Below are 18,283 nucleotides of genomic sequence, written 5' to 3'. Positions count from 1 at the left end.
AAAAAAACAGGAGTGGATCCGACTGTCCTGCCACAACAGAACCACCTGGTCACCTTTTTTCATATGAAGTCATCGCTGTCCAAAACATACATACAGGGCCTGCTTAATATAATGGAAGTGTACATGTGTATATATTTGTAACCCCCCCCCAGGCTAATGTCCCACTCAGGACCCCCAAAGTCACCTTTAATTCTTTGATGCTTAAACTGTTCATTTTTCCCAAACATTTGCTAAATCCCCCCTTTGAATTCTAAGATTCCCTGTCAGGAGGGAATCTAAGGCCCTTAGCGTTGTCAAGGCAGTCCCTGCATACAGCAGTGATAATCATGCTGGAAGCTGATTTGGTTTCAAATTAAACTTTACTGACAATTGATTGTTGGAATAGTGAAAAAGACTATTTACCAATCCTCGTACAATCCCATTCATTTACATGTTTGGCTCTTCAAGAAATTTGTGACTTTGTAACAATTAATGCACCCGGATCTATTAAAAATAGAGGGAAAATTCCTGGGTCCTTGCAAATAATAGCTCATTGCACCAGAATTTCAGAACTGGCTCTGGTTGAGCTGGAACAAAATTAGCAAAGGGAATGTAACCTTGGAATAGGTGAAGAAGAGGATTAAAGGTAGGGGTGGAGACTGGAAAGAGAGAAAAAGCATGGGGAAAGGAAATACAGAAAGGTAGGGAGTGAGAGGATGGGAGATGGGAATCGGGATGTGAAAGAGAAGATGATCTGAGCTGGGATGTTTGCACGAGGAAAGGAGTTGTTGAGGGGCTAGAAACTGTTAAGGGAAGAGGGTAGATACAGAGTGGAGGAAGGTCTGTGAGCTTGGACTGATGAAGTGAAACTGGGGTGATTGTGTTTTTTTGTATGTAGGTAGGCATGTGAAAGGCTGTGTGCTTTACTAAGCTGGCAGGTTGCATGAGAAAGACACAGACTACAAGTAGGAGTACAAAAGAAGCGTGTGTGTGCGTGTGTAAATGCGACAAACTGTGTGAGTGCATTAAGCTGCATTTGTGCAGCAGGGATCCTCCCATTGGGATCTGTTGGGTATTTCTGAGTGACCTGGGTTGGTCTCTGCTGAATAAAGGATGCTGGACTTGATGGAGTATGGGTCTTACCCAGCATGGCATTTTGTATGTTTTTATGGAGAAGGACCTGGGACACATCGCTTCTTTGAAAGATAGTGATTATTGTAGATAGATGCAGATGGGCCTCTATTCTCAATTTGTATGTTTTCTTCTGTAATAATAGTGAGATTTAATGCTACTTTATAGTAGATTCATCTGCACCATACAATTCTATTTTAGAGACATTGTGCATGGGACTCTTTGCTGTGGGCTCTCATTGGCATAAACATTTGTATGGGAGCATTGTCACATTAATGAGTTTATAGAATCAAATACTGATGAAGTAGACAGCTAACTTTCTGATGTGATTGCAAATACTGGCAGATAAACACCTATGATGGTAATAAAGTGCACCATTTAACCCATTATGATGCAAATTTTTAAAGAAGCTATCCTCTAAAAAGGACACTGGGACATAATGGGTTAAGGCCTGAATCCCCTTTTATAGGTCAAATAAAGCTTGCAAGCACCTGTCACCTATGTTCAAATTTGTTTTTTATAGAATGATTTTATATTTAGAACTTGCACTGGTCACCAGCAGCAGGATTGTTCAGAACAGAGAAGGACAAATGCTTTGTGATTCATGATCACAAAATAAAACTCCATCCAGAATCTCAGACTTGACTAGATGGAAGTAGTTTTCACAGTTAATATGGTTAAGGAATTTGTCAATTTGCTATGAATTTCATATTGTGATCCAAGACTACACAAGAAAAATTAAGAAAACCCCCACCTGATCAGTAATAACCAGATTACCGGGTAGAGTTTCATATTCCAATTAAGGCCCATTTCTTGATCACATTCTGCTACTGGGAATGTGATGCACTCAATATCAGCCTGCGCCCCTGCACCATAGTGGCAATCTTCTGCTACGCTGCATAGAACATCATTCCATAATACACCTGGGCCTGATTACTGAACAAGGGCTATAAATAAACCGAGGTTTCAGTACCAAAAAAACAAGTTAAAAAGTTCACGCCAAGGTACCGCACAGAGGAACATTTCTCCTCACCTACGGGTTTCACTGCTCCCCTGCTGCTGCCTCGGCTGCTGCCACCACCACTGCCACTGCTGTCAAAAATTTACAGCGGCAGAGACAGCAAAACTCCCACTGCTCCTCCATTTCTCCAAGAGCAAGATGAGAGTGGCATCGCTGTCTGACAGCAGACAGCCATGTGTGATGTGTGCAGCCATACAGCCACGCATACACATAGACAGATGGATGGACACGCCGTCCTCAATAGGCACCCTAGCTTGTGCAAAACATGTCTTAAGAAAACCTGGTAGATGCATCTTGGGCCTCTCCTGTCCCTATTCTTTTAAAGGGAAAAATGGCCCCAGCACAGCTGTATTTAAGATTTTGGCACCCATAGATGCCCATAGTGCCCCTTTCAAGCTGCGTTGCACCTGGCCCTAAAGCAAGCAGAAGCAGGCTCCTCTTTGGCCTGGATGTTTGGCACCTTTAAAAGTTGGCACTCTCAGAAGTTGCTCTTGTTGCTTAGGTCTAAATCCAGGCCTGGGCCCCAACACAAGAGGAAGACTCTTTAGAAAATACTTTTCTCTTCAAGCTTTTGAGAATGAAATATTTTGACATCATGCATTTATTCTGCTATTATAAATCTCCAAACCATCTATGTACTCATGCACTGCTTCCTCAAGTCACCAATGTCTTTGAAATGCAAAAATGGTGTCCAGGTAGCCAGGAGCATGGGTACTGTCAACAAAATTAGAAAGGATCACAAAGCATGTCTCTTATCACATTTAGGGACTCGGGTTAGGGCCCTTTCAGCTATCAGCCCCTGCCTCTGAAACTACTTACCCTGAGATAGTCATATAGCTGAGAATTACTTAGGTTTTAGGACCTGGTTCTTTTTAGAAGCTTTTAATAATAATTGATTTTGATACTGTACATGATTTAATCATAAACCATTTTATCTTTCTGGTTATTTATGCTTCTGTTATGCATTTGTTTTATTGATTTATTGTTTTTTGTTGTTTTTATGTATTTATGAATTGTATTTATTAATTTTGCTCCACATTTTGGAAAGGGATAACAAATAAAAATCTCTTTGATTGAATTTGGTTTCTTTAAAAAAAAAACAAAACAAAAAACAAGGAAAAACCCAAAGTAATATAATTGAGACAAGAATATGTGGAAGGGACAATCTTACATGTAGTTGCAAGGACAGACACAGCATCACTTTCACTTTCATCACTGAAGATCGCAGACATTGAAACTTCATACTCTGCATTCTGCAGCAGGCCATCAATAACATATGTGTTCACGTCACCTTTCAGGAGTACCTAAAACGAAAAAATCAGATATGGTGATTTACTTGTTTGCTTTCTTATTCATTCTTGAGGTTTATCTTGAGGCGATAAACAGGTTGTAACATATGATCTTCCCAGACCTTACGGACCTCTGGCCTCCTCTTCGGCCACACTAAGTCAAGCTGTTTCCACTTACTGTTGAATTTTGTACCCATAATAAAGACATACATGTAGAAAATTGTACAAGCTAAGGGCCAGATTTTAAAAGGGTTACGCGCATAAAGTACGCACGTAACCCTTTTAAAACGCCCCTGCGCGCGCAAGCCCTGGGACGCGCATAAGTCCCGGGGCTTGCAAAAAGGGGCGGTCGGGGTGTGGCCAGGGGGCATGGTATCGGCTCAGGAGCATGTGGGCGGTCCGGGGGCGTGGCTGAGTGCCCCGACACAGCGGCCTGTGTCGGGGCCTGCCGCGCCAGCAGACAGCCGGCGCGCGTCATTTACTACTGCCCGGAGGCAGGCGGAACTTTTCGAATAAAGGTAGGGGGGGTTTAGATAGGGCCGGGGGGGTGGAAGGAAAGTTCCCTCTGAGGCCGCTCCGATTTCAGAGCGGCCTGGGAGGAAATGGCAGCGCACGCAGGGCTCGGCGCGCGCAAGGTGCACAAATGTGCACTCCCTTGCGCGCACCAACCCCGGATTTTATAAGATACGCGAGGCTACACGCGTATCTTATAAAATCCAGTGTACTTTTTTTTGCACCTGGTGCGCGAACAAAAATACGGGCACGCGTAGATTTATAAAATCTACCCTAGGTGTTTTGTGTCAATCAAGGTGAGATCCTAGAATTTTTAGTATTTGCATTCTTCTTGAAAGCAGACAAGAATTAAATGAAAGTTTTCCCTTTAAATAGGCTGTGCTCTATAAAGTATTTAGAAGTTTGTTTACCTACTGGCCTAGCAAAGCTATATGTAATTAATTATTAGCATAACCCTCTTTCTCAGGGCACTTTCTGACACTAGGCAATCAGTCACCTTCGAGTGCTGCAAAGTAGGGGGAAAACTGGCAAGGGGAACTGCCCATAGTCAATACAAGAAAACTCTTCACAACAATGTGTTCTTTCAAAACAAATTTTACTGAAGAATATAGTGGAAATCAAAAGGAATCCAGTTCAGACTTTCAGATTCTCCCCAGAGTTGCAGTTCACAGTCCAACAAGGAGAGAGACAAAAATACAGAGTATGGAATAAATCCCATGGGGTCTCTTCTAGCCTCCTTTGCCTACAAGATGCTCCCAGAAATACTGCTGGCACCATTGTCCCAATTATAGTTACCTGAAGAGCCTGTAAATACTGTAGCCCTTCAGCAAAGGCTCCCCTCTCTTCTCCTTGAGATGGACACCCTCCAAAGTTGACACCCCACAAAGTTGCCACTAACTTCTTACACAAAAATAGAATAACTTTCCCAGTTGTTGAATTCTAGCACCTCACTAGAAATCAACAACTGGGAAAGAGAGGGGGTGAAGCCTAGTGGGTTTTACATAAGTCTTTACTAACAAAGAATAAAGACCTTTGAACATGGTCACCTTATTCTTTCCCTTGGTTGGGATTAAGATGAATATACTTCGGAGAGTTTTATTCTTTCTTGATGTGCTCCCCATATTACTACCTAACACTTTTCACCAGGAATTGAATAAGGTGATAACAGTATTCACATGGCTAGAGTGTCACAGAGCATACTTACCAGAGGAAATAATTATGGTGGGTTAGCCCCTTTCAAATTTTTTTGTTATATTTGAAAGCAGCTGACTGAAAGAGTATAATAATGGGGTATAAGGAGCGAAGGGAAAAGCACTGGGTGTTGGTTTTCTCCTCTACTCTTTGCCTAAGCTATGGATCCACTGGCTGTTAGAACTGTGGATACCAGATAGGTTTTGGGAAAAAAAGCAAAGATGGATCACCCTGTTATCACCGCTATTTATAGAACTTGGCAAACTATTCCTAAGTATGGGAAAACAATGTCTGTCCCCTTCCCACTAATAACTTTGTAAGGCAATGCAGAGTTTCCAAAACATTTTTCCCAGCAAATTTTTCTCTGTGGGGTGCTCTTGGAATTGATAGAGCAGGGTAATTATTCCAGGCTGGGAGTTTCATGATTTTGGAACAGTTTAAGACTAAGGATGTTCATGATTTTGCAATTAAAAGGCTTGTTTAACAAGATACCTTATAAAATGGCTTGTAGCAGAAAGCCCGCAGTAATTGAAAAGCTGGTATTGGGTCCCTTTGTTAATGAAGCCCTTATTGCAAGAATGTATTTAACATTGCTTGAGTTGGCTGGGGATACATTTTCGAAATGTAAGTGAGACTTGGAGAGAGATATAGGGTGACAGAATTGTCTACAATATTTACAAAATTGTGTAACGGAAACTCAATATGCACCACAATGTAAGAAAATGATTAATATGAATGGGACTTAGGCCATCCAAAAGTGCTGGTATAATTGTGGGAAAGGAGTATCCTTGTGAAACAGTTATTTATTCTTTTGATTAATACAAGGACTATGGGGCACTCCATGAAGTTAGCAAGTAGCACTTTTAAAACAAATAGGGAAAAATTATTTTTCACTCAATGCACAACTCTGGAATTCATTGCCAGAGTATGTGGTTAAGGAAGTTAGTGTATCTGGGTTTAAAAAAGGTTTGGATAAATTCCTGGAAGAGAAATCCATAAACTGCTATTAATCAAAAGGGAATAGCCACTGCCTGTTGCCAGCATTAATAGCATGGGATCTATTTCTATTTAATGTTTGAGTACTTGCCAGTTACTTGTGACTTGGATTGGCCACTTTTGGAGATAGGATGCTGGGCTTGATGGACACTTGGTCTGACCCAGTATGGCATATTGTATGTTCTTATGAAATAATCTGGATACATAAAATAACTGGCATTAGACTGCCTTTAGATCCTTTAGTCATTTTGCTTGAATTACCTAGTGAGGGTTTTTCATATAAGTTGAAAAGGGGAATATTCTTAATTACCCATTTTGTAATTGTGGCTAGAAAAAAATCTGTAAGGTACATATAACAGAGAGTCTATAAATGTTCGTACAATTTAATGTTATTGATTATATCTAAGATTAAAACATTTATTGTGGATATCAAAGATAAAATTGATAGGGATTCAATGGCTCTTCAGCAGGCTTTATCTAAGGAAGTGTATGATGTCCAGGTGGGGGGAATGTCAGAAGCAACTGGATATGTTTAAAACAGAAACTAAGAAAATGAAATTAAGTAAGTTTTATAGAGATGAAAGAGACTACAACATAGGACACGTGTACCCATGGATGCAAAAAATAGAAGAGTGAGGAATAAAATGAAGGGAAACTTCTCATCATCTTCAGATGATTCATCTGATGATGATAAGCATAACCCTGGTCGAAAGGTTGAATTCAATGTTCCTGAATATAATGGTGATGTTAATGGGATTCAAGGTGGAAAGAGGGATGATAGGAATATAGCCCCTTCTTTTTTAAACTGGGGAAGGAGCTGCAGGAGCACTTACAACCATCGGATCAAACGAATATCATCCATTGGCGAACCGTACAATTTCCACAGATAAGCTATATTGATAATGTTCAAGGGGATGTTTTGGGGGGGGGGGAGGGGAAAAGCAGAATATAGTGGTGAACTTATCTGTTAAGCCTTTCCCTTTTGAGGTTTTGTCCATTTTAAATAAAGGACTATCTTTTGTACCCACTAATAAATACTATTTATTCTTGACTAGAGTAGAACTGAAATTTTTTTTTTAGAAGAATTAGACTGAGGGAGTTTTTTTGAAGTACAAGATTTGAAGCCTATCATGTTTTTAAATCATCTGGGTGGATTCCGAAGGACCCAACCCCCTAATAAGGCATTTGAGACGTTAATATTACAGGCTTTGGAATGTTTGAAATTCCAAAGAAAATTTGTTGATTATAACATTATGAAACAGGAGAGGGTGGCTATTCCGACATTGAGAAAGAATCAGTCGGTGGTAGTGAGAACCGCGAATAAGGGAGGAGCGGTGGTATTGTTGGATAGGAATCACTATGAAGCTGAGGTGTTTCAGCAACTGAATGATGATCAATATTATCAAAAAATTGAATATGATCCAGGAAATGAATTGCAGATTAAGGTGAAGCAACTACTGGAAGATGCAGTACATGATAAAGTAATATGCTAATATTAAATTTAATTTAATATTAAATATTAATATTAAATTTAATATTAAATTTAATTTAATATTAAATATTAATATTAAATTTAATATTTAATATTTAATATTAATATTTATTAATATTTAATATTAATATTAAATATTAATATTAATATTTAATATTTAAAATTTAATATTAAATTTAATATTAAATATAATTTAATATTAAATTAATATTAAAAATGCTAATAGTCGTTCTACAATTCCTCCCCTTTCATATCCAAGTTATTTTTCCATGTTTTTTGTAACTTTCTCACATCCAAAATATTGTTATAATATTTGTTAAGTTTCATACCATATTTGTTCTTGTATTGGGAAATGTTCTTTACTTTGTTACTCTCTGCCTTTACTCACATTGTTAATTGTAAACCGGGTTGATGTGATTCCTATCATGAAACTCGGTATAATAAAAATAATAAATAAATAAATAAATAAATAAATAAATAAAGATCTAGACAGGAATATAGATATTTAGGGTCGGGGTGTCCGATTCCACCATACATTTATTTTGTACCTAAAATACACAAATCCATGGATAATCTGCTGGCCAGACTGATTGTATCGGGGATTGGATCAATATTTGAACCGTTAGTTAAATTTGTTGACCACCTTCTCCAACCTATGGTGAGAGAAATTAGATCATATGTACAAGATTTGACACATTTTATTAATGAACTGGATAAAATCAAGGTGGAACAATCTGGTCACATATTGGTTATGGCAGACATAACGGCATTGTACACTAATATCCCCCATTAATGTGGGGTATTGGAAAGGTTGGAGGTGCCTACTAATAGACGTATTATTATCGAACATATGGCAGATATAGTGATCAGGGATCTTTATTTTGTGTTCCAAGGAGTTTATTACTAATAAGTTAAGGGGATCCATGGCTCAATCTCATTGGTGGACTCCGATATTTAAACATTGGGTTGTTGGGTGTCAGCTCATATGAATGGTAGCAACAACATCCTGTGTGGCTCTGGTTTGTGATAGCTTGTATTGAAAGCATTACATTTCAACAGTGTAGAAGGTGGGTACTGAATTTTAGTTTAAGGTTTGTAGGTTTATTGATTAAACTGATGTATTGATGATATACTTTTTTGTTATATGTCTAATCAGGAGAGTTAGTGTTGTATAGTTCTGTGATGCAAATTGAAGGTGTGTGAAATTATAAGGTACTCAGGTGAGATGAGGTAGGGGTAAGTCTATATATTATTGGATAGTTGAGACTTGAGTAAAGGGATATTGGTATATTAAGTGTTTGGTGTATTTGCAAATAAAGGATGTGACGGATGGAGCTCAGCTTGAAGAATGTATTGTATCATATGAAGTATGTATTATAGGTTGCGCTCATTGGTATTGGTAGTGTTTTGGTATTTATGGCTTGTTGATAGGTTGTTTGATGACTTTTTGATATTTTATTTTTTATGTAATATATTGCTATAGAATCCCTGAGAAGGATGTTTGAACGATGCATAATCTGGAACAAGCAGGTGTCGGTGTAAATATCAGACAATGCTATTAGATCAGTGCTGGCGCAAGAGCCTTTTAAGAAACCCCCTGAGGAAGCCCGTGGAGGGTGAAGCAAGGGACCTTGTTGGGGTTTTGGCATACAGTGGGGGGTGGATAATTGGTGGGATTTAGGTATGGTGTTATGGGGAATACTTATGTGGTTTTAATATGGGGTTGTTAAATGAATGAATGAGTGTGTATGAATGATGGGTAATTGTGGGTTATTGATTTACAAAAAGCTATTATGAAAATAATGATTTTATGGTATATGGAGATAATTAATTTATGTATGTGTATGTATACTTTAAGACTATTCTAATTTGCTATAATAATAAATATAATAAAATTTAATTATTATACGCATGTGTGAATGGATTAATATATTTATAATTTGGTGTAAAATGTAATATGTAATATTGCTATTACTCCCATGTAAGGATTTATGAGTTAGAACAAAATGTGGCTAGTCATTGGAACTCACACAAGAGAAACCCTCCCTACATATTTGATTCTAACATGTTTGATATATGTATACCATGAAAACTACAAAGTGGAGGAGTATCCTAGTGATTAGAGCAATGGGCTGTGAATGAGAGAAGGAAGGGTTCAACACTAGCTGCTATTACTTGTGATATTGGGCAAGATACTTAGGTAAAGGCCAGCATATATATTTCCTTTTTGGCATAAATTATATATATTCCTTTTTATATAGACATACGTAGATAATAATTTTTTTTAGTCAGATCATCTAACCTTGTTTTTCCAATTTCTTTCTTTCAATTCTGCTGACTTCTAGCAGAAGTCAATGTTTCCTCTATTCAGCTGTCCTTTCAATGTATTGTCTATTATCTTAAATTTCCTGCTACCTTTCTGCTCTGTGATATAGAAACATAAAAATGACAGCAGAAAAGGACCAAATAGTCCATTCAGTCTGCCCATCAAGCTTATGGTAGTATCTGCCACACCATGCAGGTTACCCCTATGCTTATCAGTTTCCCAGAATGTAAAAGTCAGGGCCTTCTTTGGTTGCTGTCTGAATCCAATTCCCCTTTACCCTTTGCTGTGAAAAGCAGAGAGCAATGTTACAGTTGCATCAACAGCATCAAGTCTTATTGGTTAAGAGTAGTAACTGATGCACAAGCAAGTTAATCCCATGCACTCTTTTCTTCATTTCCATCCTCTAGCCTTTAGAGATCCACAGTTTATAACCTGCCCCTTTGAATTCTTTTACTATTTTCGTCTTCACCACCTCCTCCAGAAGGGCATTCCAGACATTCACCACCCTCTCCATGAAGAAATATTTCCTGACGTTGGTTCTAAGTTGTCGTCCCTGGAGTTTCATTTCATGACCCCCTAGTTCTACTGATTTCTTTCCAATGGAAAAGGTTTCATGATTGTTCATCATTAAAACCTTTCAGGTAACTGAAGGTCTGTATCATATCTCCCCTGAACCTCTTCTCTTCCAGGGTATACATATTCATATCCTTCAGTCTCTCAAAATTTTTATGATACAGACCTCACACAATTTTGGTCGCTCTTCTTTGGCCTGCCTCTATCCTGTCTCTCCTTTTTGAGATACGGGCACCAGCCTGAACACAGTACTGCAGGTGATGCCTCACCAAGGACATCACCACCTCCTTTTTCTTACTGGTTATTCCTCTCTCTGTGCAGTCCAGCATTCTTCTAGCTTTAGCTATTGCTTTGTCACATTGCTTTGCCACCTTCAGATCACCAGACACTATCACCCCAAAGTCCCTCTCCCAGTCATGCACGTTAGTCTTCCACCTCCCATTTACATATGGCTTTTTTGGATTATCACACCCCTGATGCACGACTCTGCACTTCTTGGCACTGAATCCCAGCTGCCGAAACCTCATCCAGTCTTCAGGCTTTCTTAAATCACTTTTCAATTTCTCTACTCCTTCAGGTATGTCCACTCTGTTGCAGATCTTAGTATCATCTGTAAACAGACAAACTTTACCTTCTATCCCTTCCACAACGATGCTCACAAAGATATTGAACAGAACCGGTCCCAAAACTGATCCCTGTGGCATTCCACTTAACACCGCTCTTTCTTCAGAGTAGATTCCATTTACCATTACAAGGAAAGAGGGAAATACCAGTTTTCTTAAGGCAGATGGTGGGTTAGATAGCAATCACAAGCTGAACCTTTAGTAGCCAAGGACTGTGAAACTGTCAGAAATATATGTCAGCTGTCATCAACTCAGCAAAAGTGGACATTTAAAATTGCAAAGACTGCAAAAAAACCTGTTGATCTTACAAAGCGCTGAATGTGTGACTTTAGTAAGTGAACTGTGTCTCAGCCTGGACATCAGAAGCACCAGCTATCAGATGGCAAGAAAACTCTGCTGAATTGGAACAATTCCAGTATCTTGGATGAACAGTGTTGGTATGATATCACAGCAAGATTTCCACTGATTGATTTGGCAAAATATAAGCACTGAAGGAACAGTTGTTGAAAGAGCTCATTCTTGAAAGACCTCAGTCTTGAAGAATTTTTTACTTATTAACCAATTCACTTATACAGCTGTGCTTAACTGCAGTAACAAATTACTGTAATATAACAGTGCAATAACAACCAGCTCTAAGACGGATTCACAGCATTAATGACAAGACTAACAGCAACATACACACACAACTGCTGCAGCATCCATAGCAGCCTCATCCTAATCGGAAGCAGAGAGAGAGAGGCGCCCGCATGAGAGAACCTCAGGACATCTGGTAAAAGGCAGATGGCAGCTGCCAATTCCCTGTTCCAGCTTGTAGGTGAGAACTTTCCATGAAGGGTGGGATTTATAAATATTGTTTTCCTATTTAAGAAGAGAGCTGATCACACATTTAAAGGGCTATTACAAGGAGTTTAAGGTAACAGGCTACCAAAAACTACCTTATGTTTTCAGGGATAGATTTGATTTAGACTTGTGGCCACTGAGATTCTAGTACAGTGAATTGTTGGCCAGTGATAGGTTTAAATCAGACTAGGGGATCACTGAATTTGTCAAAATGATATGTAATGACATATCCTGTCTGCTAATATAAAATATATGTTTTTTATTATCAGGAAGCTTTGAAAATAAATCTAGGTGACTTCTCTTCTTCTGTGTAGTTTACTTTTGATGTATTTGGTATAGGATAAAAGAAGGACTAAGGGGCATTCCATGAAGTTAACAAGTAGCACATTTAAAACTAATTGGAGAAAATTCTTTTTCACTCAACATACAAGTAAACTCTGGAATTTGCTGCCAGAGGATATGGTTAGTGCAGAAGTGCAGCCGGGTTTAAAAAAAGTTTGGATAAATTCTTGGAGGAGAAGTCCTTTAACTGATATTAATCAAGTTGACTTAGGGAATAGCCACTGCTATTACTGGCATCAGTATGCACCAACTAACCTCTTTCCCTTCACTAATAATTCTCCAACATCTACTGATTCAAGGGAAACCTTGTTTGGTGGTATTTTTTGTACGGTGGCTCTGTTCAAGGATAACCAATTTTTAGTTATCCTTCTCATTCGCCCCGTATATTACTCTTTATTATTCATGCTTTAATATTTATTATTTTTTCTTTTTCTTTTCTCCTTTTACTTTTTACTTCTAAAATCCCTTCTCCCTAACTGCTTGTCCGACCCACTTGTTTATTCTTATTATCATATACTTATCAAGGCTGCCGCCTTTGTCTCTTCTCATGGGTTTGGATCTGCCTGCCCGACATTGGCCATGTTTTGGCACCATGTGCCTGCTTCAGGGGCTGCGGGAGAGAAATCTACTGTGTCCAGCAGGCACATGGTGCCGAAACATGGCCAATGTCGGGCAGGCAGATCTGAACCCATGAGAAGAGACAAAGGCGGCAGCCTTGATAAGTATATGATAATAAGAATAAACAAGTGGGTCAGACAAGCAGTTAGGGAGAAGGGATTTTACAAGTAAAAAGTAAAAGGAGAAAAGAAAAAGAAAAAATAATAAATATTAAAGCATGAATAATAAAGAGTAATATACGGGGCGAATGAGAAGGATGACTAAAAATCGGTTATCCTTGAACAGAGCCACCGTACAAAAAATACCACCAAACAAGGTTTCCCTTGAATCTGTAGATGTTGGAGAATTACTGGCATCAGTAGCACGGGATCTACTTAGTGTTTGGGTACTTGCCATGTACTTGTAGCCTAGATTGGCCTCTGATAAAAATTGCCATACTGACCCAGTGACAAAGAGAAGTTTATCAGAGTAGTCTCACATGAAATTAGTGGACGAGATTTAAGGGTGGATTTAAGACAATTTACCAGGGTTTCTTCCCTAGTAGTTTGCAACTTTGCCCTCTGTTGCCTCAGGTACTAATTTACTGGAAGATTCATTAAGCCACAGTAGGCTATAACACACATTAAACATCATATATTGCACAATATAGACCTATTATGACAATATTTTGCATAATTTTCCATAGATTCCCTCTCCTATTACAATGAGCTCCAATGTATAATACTTGCATGCATGAATTTTGCAAATCCTTGCAAAGCAGTCATGCATAGGTAATTCCATGCAAATAAATAAACACAGCCGACATTGAAAGTTGTCAGCCATATTAATTTAGCTACAGCTCTTGGGAAAATGGTAATCTAACATGGTAACATTGAGACCCTCAAAAACAATGCTTAGCAAGATCGAATCAATTTCGGAGAGGTCACGATCAATACACAAACAACTACTATTGACCCACTTCCTAATTCATACAAAAATGTATACGCCGAGAAACGCCATGCTGCTTTAAAACGCAGATGTGTAGCCCTTGATTAAGGACATGGTGAAGTCCGAAACACGGCCCGGTGTCGGGCAAGAAAAGAGCTTGTGTGAAGTATCACAATGCTGAGATATATGCTGGCAGAAATTTCATGGTTGGTTTTCAGCAGAAAAACAAGCGTGTCAACATGAGATAAGTACAGCATTTATACCAATTATCTGGAAAAAGAAATGTCATAAAACCTTTGGGAATTGATACCTTTGGGAATTGATACAGGAATTGATACAGAGGTGATCTATAAAGAATAATGATATATGGCATTGAAAACATTTTCATTCACGGGTGTAATTAGCACAAGAAAATATTTTTTTAAAATTGATGTTCCACATGGACTGACCGATGATTATATATAAGGTTGAGTGATTATAGCTGTTAAACCACACAATGATGCCTAGTATGATGGTCAAAAAATAATTTTTACAATAGCGTCAAAAAGTTGGTTATGAATTAGGAAGTGGGTCAATAGTAGTTGTTTGAACATTGAGACCCTAACATGGCTCAGGTTGGGGCCATTTTGGAAAATGGCGTTGACTGGGCCCAGTGTTAGTAGGTGCTCCAGGCCCTTCTGAGTGCAGACTTTCTTATTTTAGAGGTAATGAGGTATGGGAGAGGGTTTTTAAGGGGTAGAGAGGCCTGGGTGGTTTCCTATTTGAACCCAATAATTATTAGGACTTGGAGGATCCAAGGGAGGGGGGCACCACTAAACACCAGCTAGGTGTTTTCTTTTTTAATTGGGGGTTGGGGTTTGGAGTACTGGTGGAGGGGGGACCTGCCAGCCCTATATTATATAAAAAGGGGGGTGGAGGCCCTTATGCCCATAATATTTTACATTTCCCTTGGGAGGGAGTGGGCTCCATCGTTGTGTGAACTTGTAATTATATTTGTGGGGCTTGGATATTAGGGGCCACCTCGAGTGGCAGTCCTGGGCTGAGGAGGAGAGTCAGGTTTGACCCCTGCAGAATTTTTAAATTTTTGGGCACAATTTTTTTTTTTTTTTACGTGGGTCGGTCTTTTAAGGCGATGATGGCCTTGTGCTTTGGGATCTGACATCACACGAAAAGGGACAATGCTTAGTTGTTTTGCCTCATGGTGTCTTGCTGCGAGACAAAATTACACAGCGATACTGCCGCAATCCTTTTTCAAGGGAGGGGCCCACTATCCCAGCTACACCCCCTAGTGATAGTGAGGCCCCCTCCTATAAAAAAAAAAAGACATTGTGGTTTCATGAATCCAGATGTTAGATTGTAAGCCCATGTGGATAGTGATGTACCTGAACATAATCCTCTTTCAAGTAGCCATGGAACAGGAACTCTTGTTAAACTATAGGAATGCTTTCTCTTCCCTCATTACGTACTTCAAGTGACTTCCCTAAGTTGATTTTTGTAAGATATCCTTTCTCTCTTTCTTTCTTGTTGCTTGCTTCGGCTGTGTAAGATTTATGTTGAACAATGGTGTAGGGGTTTTTTGTTTTGGCTTTATAGCATGAATCAGTGATGCTCATAAGAATTAGTTGGTACTAATAAAGCAATGCCAGGGTTAGAATGTGCATGTCTACTAGTATTGATTTGTTTATTTGGGGAAACGGGGGGAGTTAATATGGTCTGTATAATGTTTGTCATTGTACTGGACCCAAATCTTTTTCAGTAGGGATGTGCATTCATTTTATTTCTGTGCACATGTATATTTTTTACATGCATAACATTGTATTTATGAGCATAAAATCAATTTTACATGTGTAAATATGACTTTATGCATATAAAAATGAATTTATCGTGTAATAAAATAAAATAAAAACAAAAAAAGGAAAAATGAACCAAATAAAATTTTTTCTTCATTTCAATTCAAAAAAACAGAAAAGTATTCTTTATATTTTATGGAGCACTTAACCAGCAGTACAGTTTATCTCCCTCTATATTTAATTTTGCTAGATGAAACTTGCAAGAGTCCAGACATATCTCGGGGGCCAGATTTTCTGACAACTCACCTCTTGTAATTTTCCACCATCTAGCGGAGCCCACGTTATTCTGTATATTTCTACATCAGATGAGACGGGCTTCCAGTAAGCTCTGAAACTACTTGTAGATATTTCAGTGACGTCCAGATTCTTGGGAGATGGAACTTTCTCTGCAAAAGAAAAAGAGATAACAATACAGAGCAAATCAATAATCAAATATGTCTATGCATCATGTACTAATGCCACATTTTTGGGCTCAACAGTATGCACAAAGCCACCATTAAAAAAAAAGTTACTAGAAGGCATTACGTAAATGTCTTTATTTGCAATTAGAATACAAGCATTTCCTTGGAATTGGAATAAAAGGATATGACAGACTGTTTCTGAGCAATCAGACGTGATGAGTGTCAGACAATACATTGCTTTCTGTTATATCACTAACACATATTCAAAAGAACGCAACATGGATCAGTTGTATTAGGAGTTAATTAAAAATATTTACTTATTTCAACTTATCTCCTGTCTCTCCAACATTTGCTCAAGATATCTTTAAACAAAATTAAAATGTATAAATGGTATAAACCAACTACAAAATGGTTTCCTGTTAGATAAAGGTTTATCCTCATTGTTTTCTTAGTGGGTTTTTTTACAACCAACTATTCACTTAATCAGTTATGGAAACCCTTCTGTGTGTGGCATTTGCTGAGCCTTTTTAACATGACTAACTGGTTCATGGTACATATTATAGAAACAGTGATGCTGTGGGTAATTTCATACAGATTTAAATGGTGGAGGGAGCTAGTCATCAGGCCCTCAGCCATCGCATCTTTTAATATGGATCAACTGGTAAGCAGTGTGCCACTGCCATGCAGAAAGTCCCCAGTGTGATCCCTGGATTGGGGCTTCTGCTCCCTGGGCTAAGGTTGTTGTAGAGGCAGTGTTCACAGCCCCTGGGGAGGGGAGTCATGATCAGTGCCATTCTGTTCTGCCCTTGTAGGATTTGGAGCTCCAACTTGAGGTCCCTCCCAATACAGTTACCTCAAAACACAACCTGCATCAGGGGACCACTGATTTGGATTGAAGACAGGCTAACACATCATTGAGAAGAATTTGGCCCTGAAGAAAACATCTGGGAGCCGGCAGTCAATATTCTTGACAAAGAACTGATCAAGCAGTTCCATGCCTCTCAACCAAGAAAACCCAAACCCCCGGGGAGGGGCCCTAAGAAGGGGGGTACTACTATGCCCAGTCGCAGATGGCTGCGACCACTGTTGCTCACCTCATGCTTCTCTGTACTGACTCCATTGGGTAGTCTGGCGGCCTCCGCCAGTTATCGCTGACCTGCCTGCCCCTGTTCCCAGGCCTCCTGGGACGGCGTGGATACTGCCTACCGCCATCTTGTCCTTGGAGTTCCTTAAGCACGCACGCATGCTCTCGGGCCAGTCTTATGCACATCATGGCTGGAATCTCAGGGGCGTCCCACCCGGATGACGTCATTCATCTTGGACTCTTAAGCCAGCTGACCCTGTCTGCTTATGACTTGGCAATGAGTTCCCTCATTGCTGAATCCACTTCGCTCATTATGGATTTCCATTCCAGCTCCTGCTTCCTCGGCGTGAGACATCCCGGGTACCCGTTCCTCGGGGGCCCTTTCCTCGTCTCTGGCTATCCGCTCCTCGGAGGGCCTTGTGCCTAGAACCACTGCCTGCCCTGCTCCCCAGGGCTTCCTCTGGAACCTTGAACTACTACAGTGAGTACTCCGCTTCGCGGACCTCTACCTTACATCTCTACTGAGGAACCCTCATCAGTGTACCCCGCTCTGCGGATCATTGCCGTATCATCTCTACTAGGAACCCTCATCGGTGTACCCCGCTCTGCGGACCATTGCCGATTGCCGTATCATCTCTACTGAGGAACCCTCGCCAGTGTACCCCACTCTACAGATCTTTGCCATATCATCTCTACCGAGGACTCCTCCTTGGGTATACCCCACTTCACAGACCTCATGGCACCTCTGTGTCTGTGTGATTTTTATGATACACTCCCCGCTCCGCGGGCAGTGTCGCACTCTCTCTCTCCAGTACCTGCTGTTCCACATACCCAGCAGCTGAGACCTCACCTCCCGATGGTGAGGCTCACGGGGCTCCTCCCTGTGGGCGGTACCATCTCTCACCTCGGCCCAGGGCCCACATACCCACAAACCCTAACAGTTCCTTGCTATTTCTTAGCTGAGAACAGAGCCTACATTTTACGGGAAGTTTCATTCTAGATGGAGTTCTGCTGCTGGACTTATTCCCACATGCTTCTGCCAGCAAACAGAAAGAAAAATGGAGGGGAAGGAGAGTAGAATAGTGGG

General features: G+C 39.8%; 1 protein-coding gene across 1 annotated transcript in view; it reads right to left on the bottom strand.

The window, feature by feature from the left end:
• COL14A1 (collagen type XIV alpha 1 chain) overlaps positions 1-18,283 on the bottom strand; it is a 521,812-nt gene that overhangs the window by 277,297 nt on the left and 226,232 nt on the right. The window contains 2 exon segments of the mRNA XM_029591954.1: positions 3,303-3,435; positions 15,958-16,097. Coding sequence (XP_029447814.1) covers positions 3,303-3,435; positions 15,958-16,097 — 273 coding nt within the window.

This window comes from Rhinatrema bivittatum, chromosome 2 (genome assembly GCF_901001135.1).
Source record: "Rhinatrema bivittatum chromosome 2, aRhiBiv1.1, whole genome shotgun sequence".
Taxonomy (NCBI): Eukaryota; Metazoa; Chordata; class Amphibia; order Gymnophiona; family Rhinatrematidae; genus Rhinatrema; species Rhinatrema bivittatum.
The sequence above is the reverse complement of the archived record's forward strand: the minus strand, read 5'-3'. Positions and strand labels throughout refer to the sequence as shown.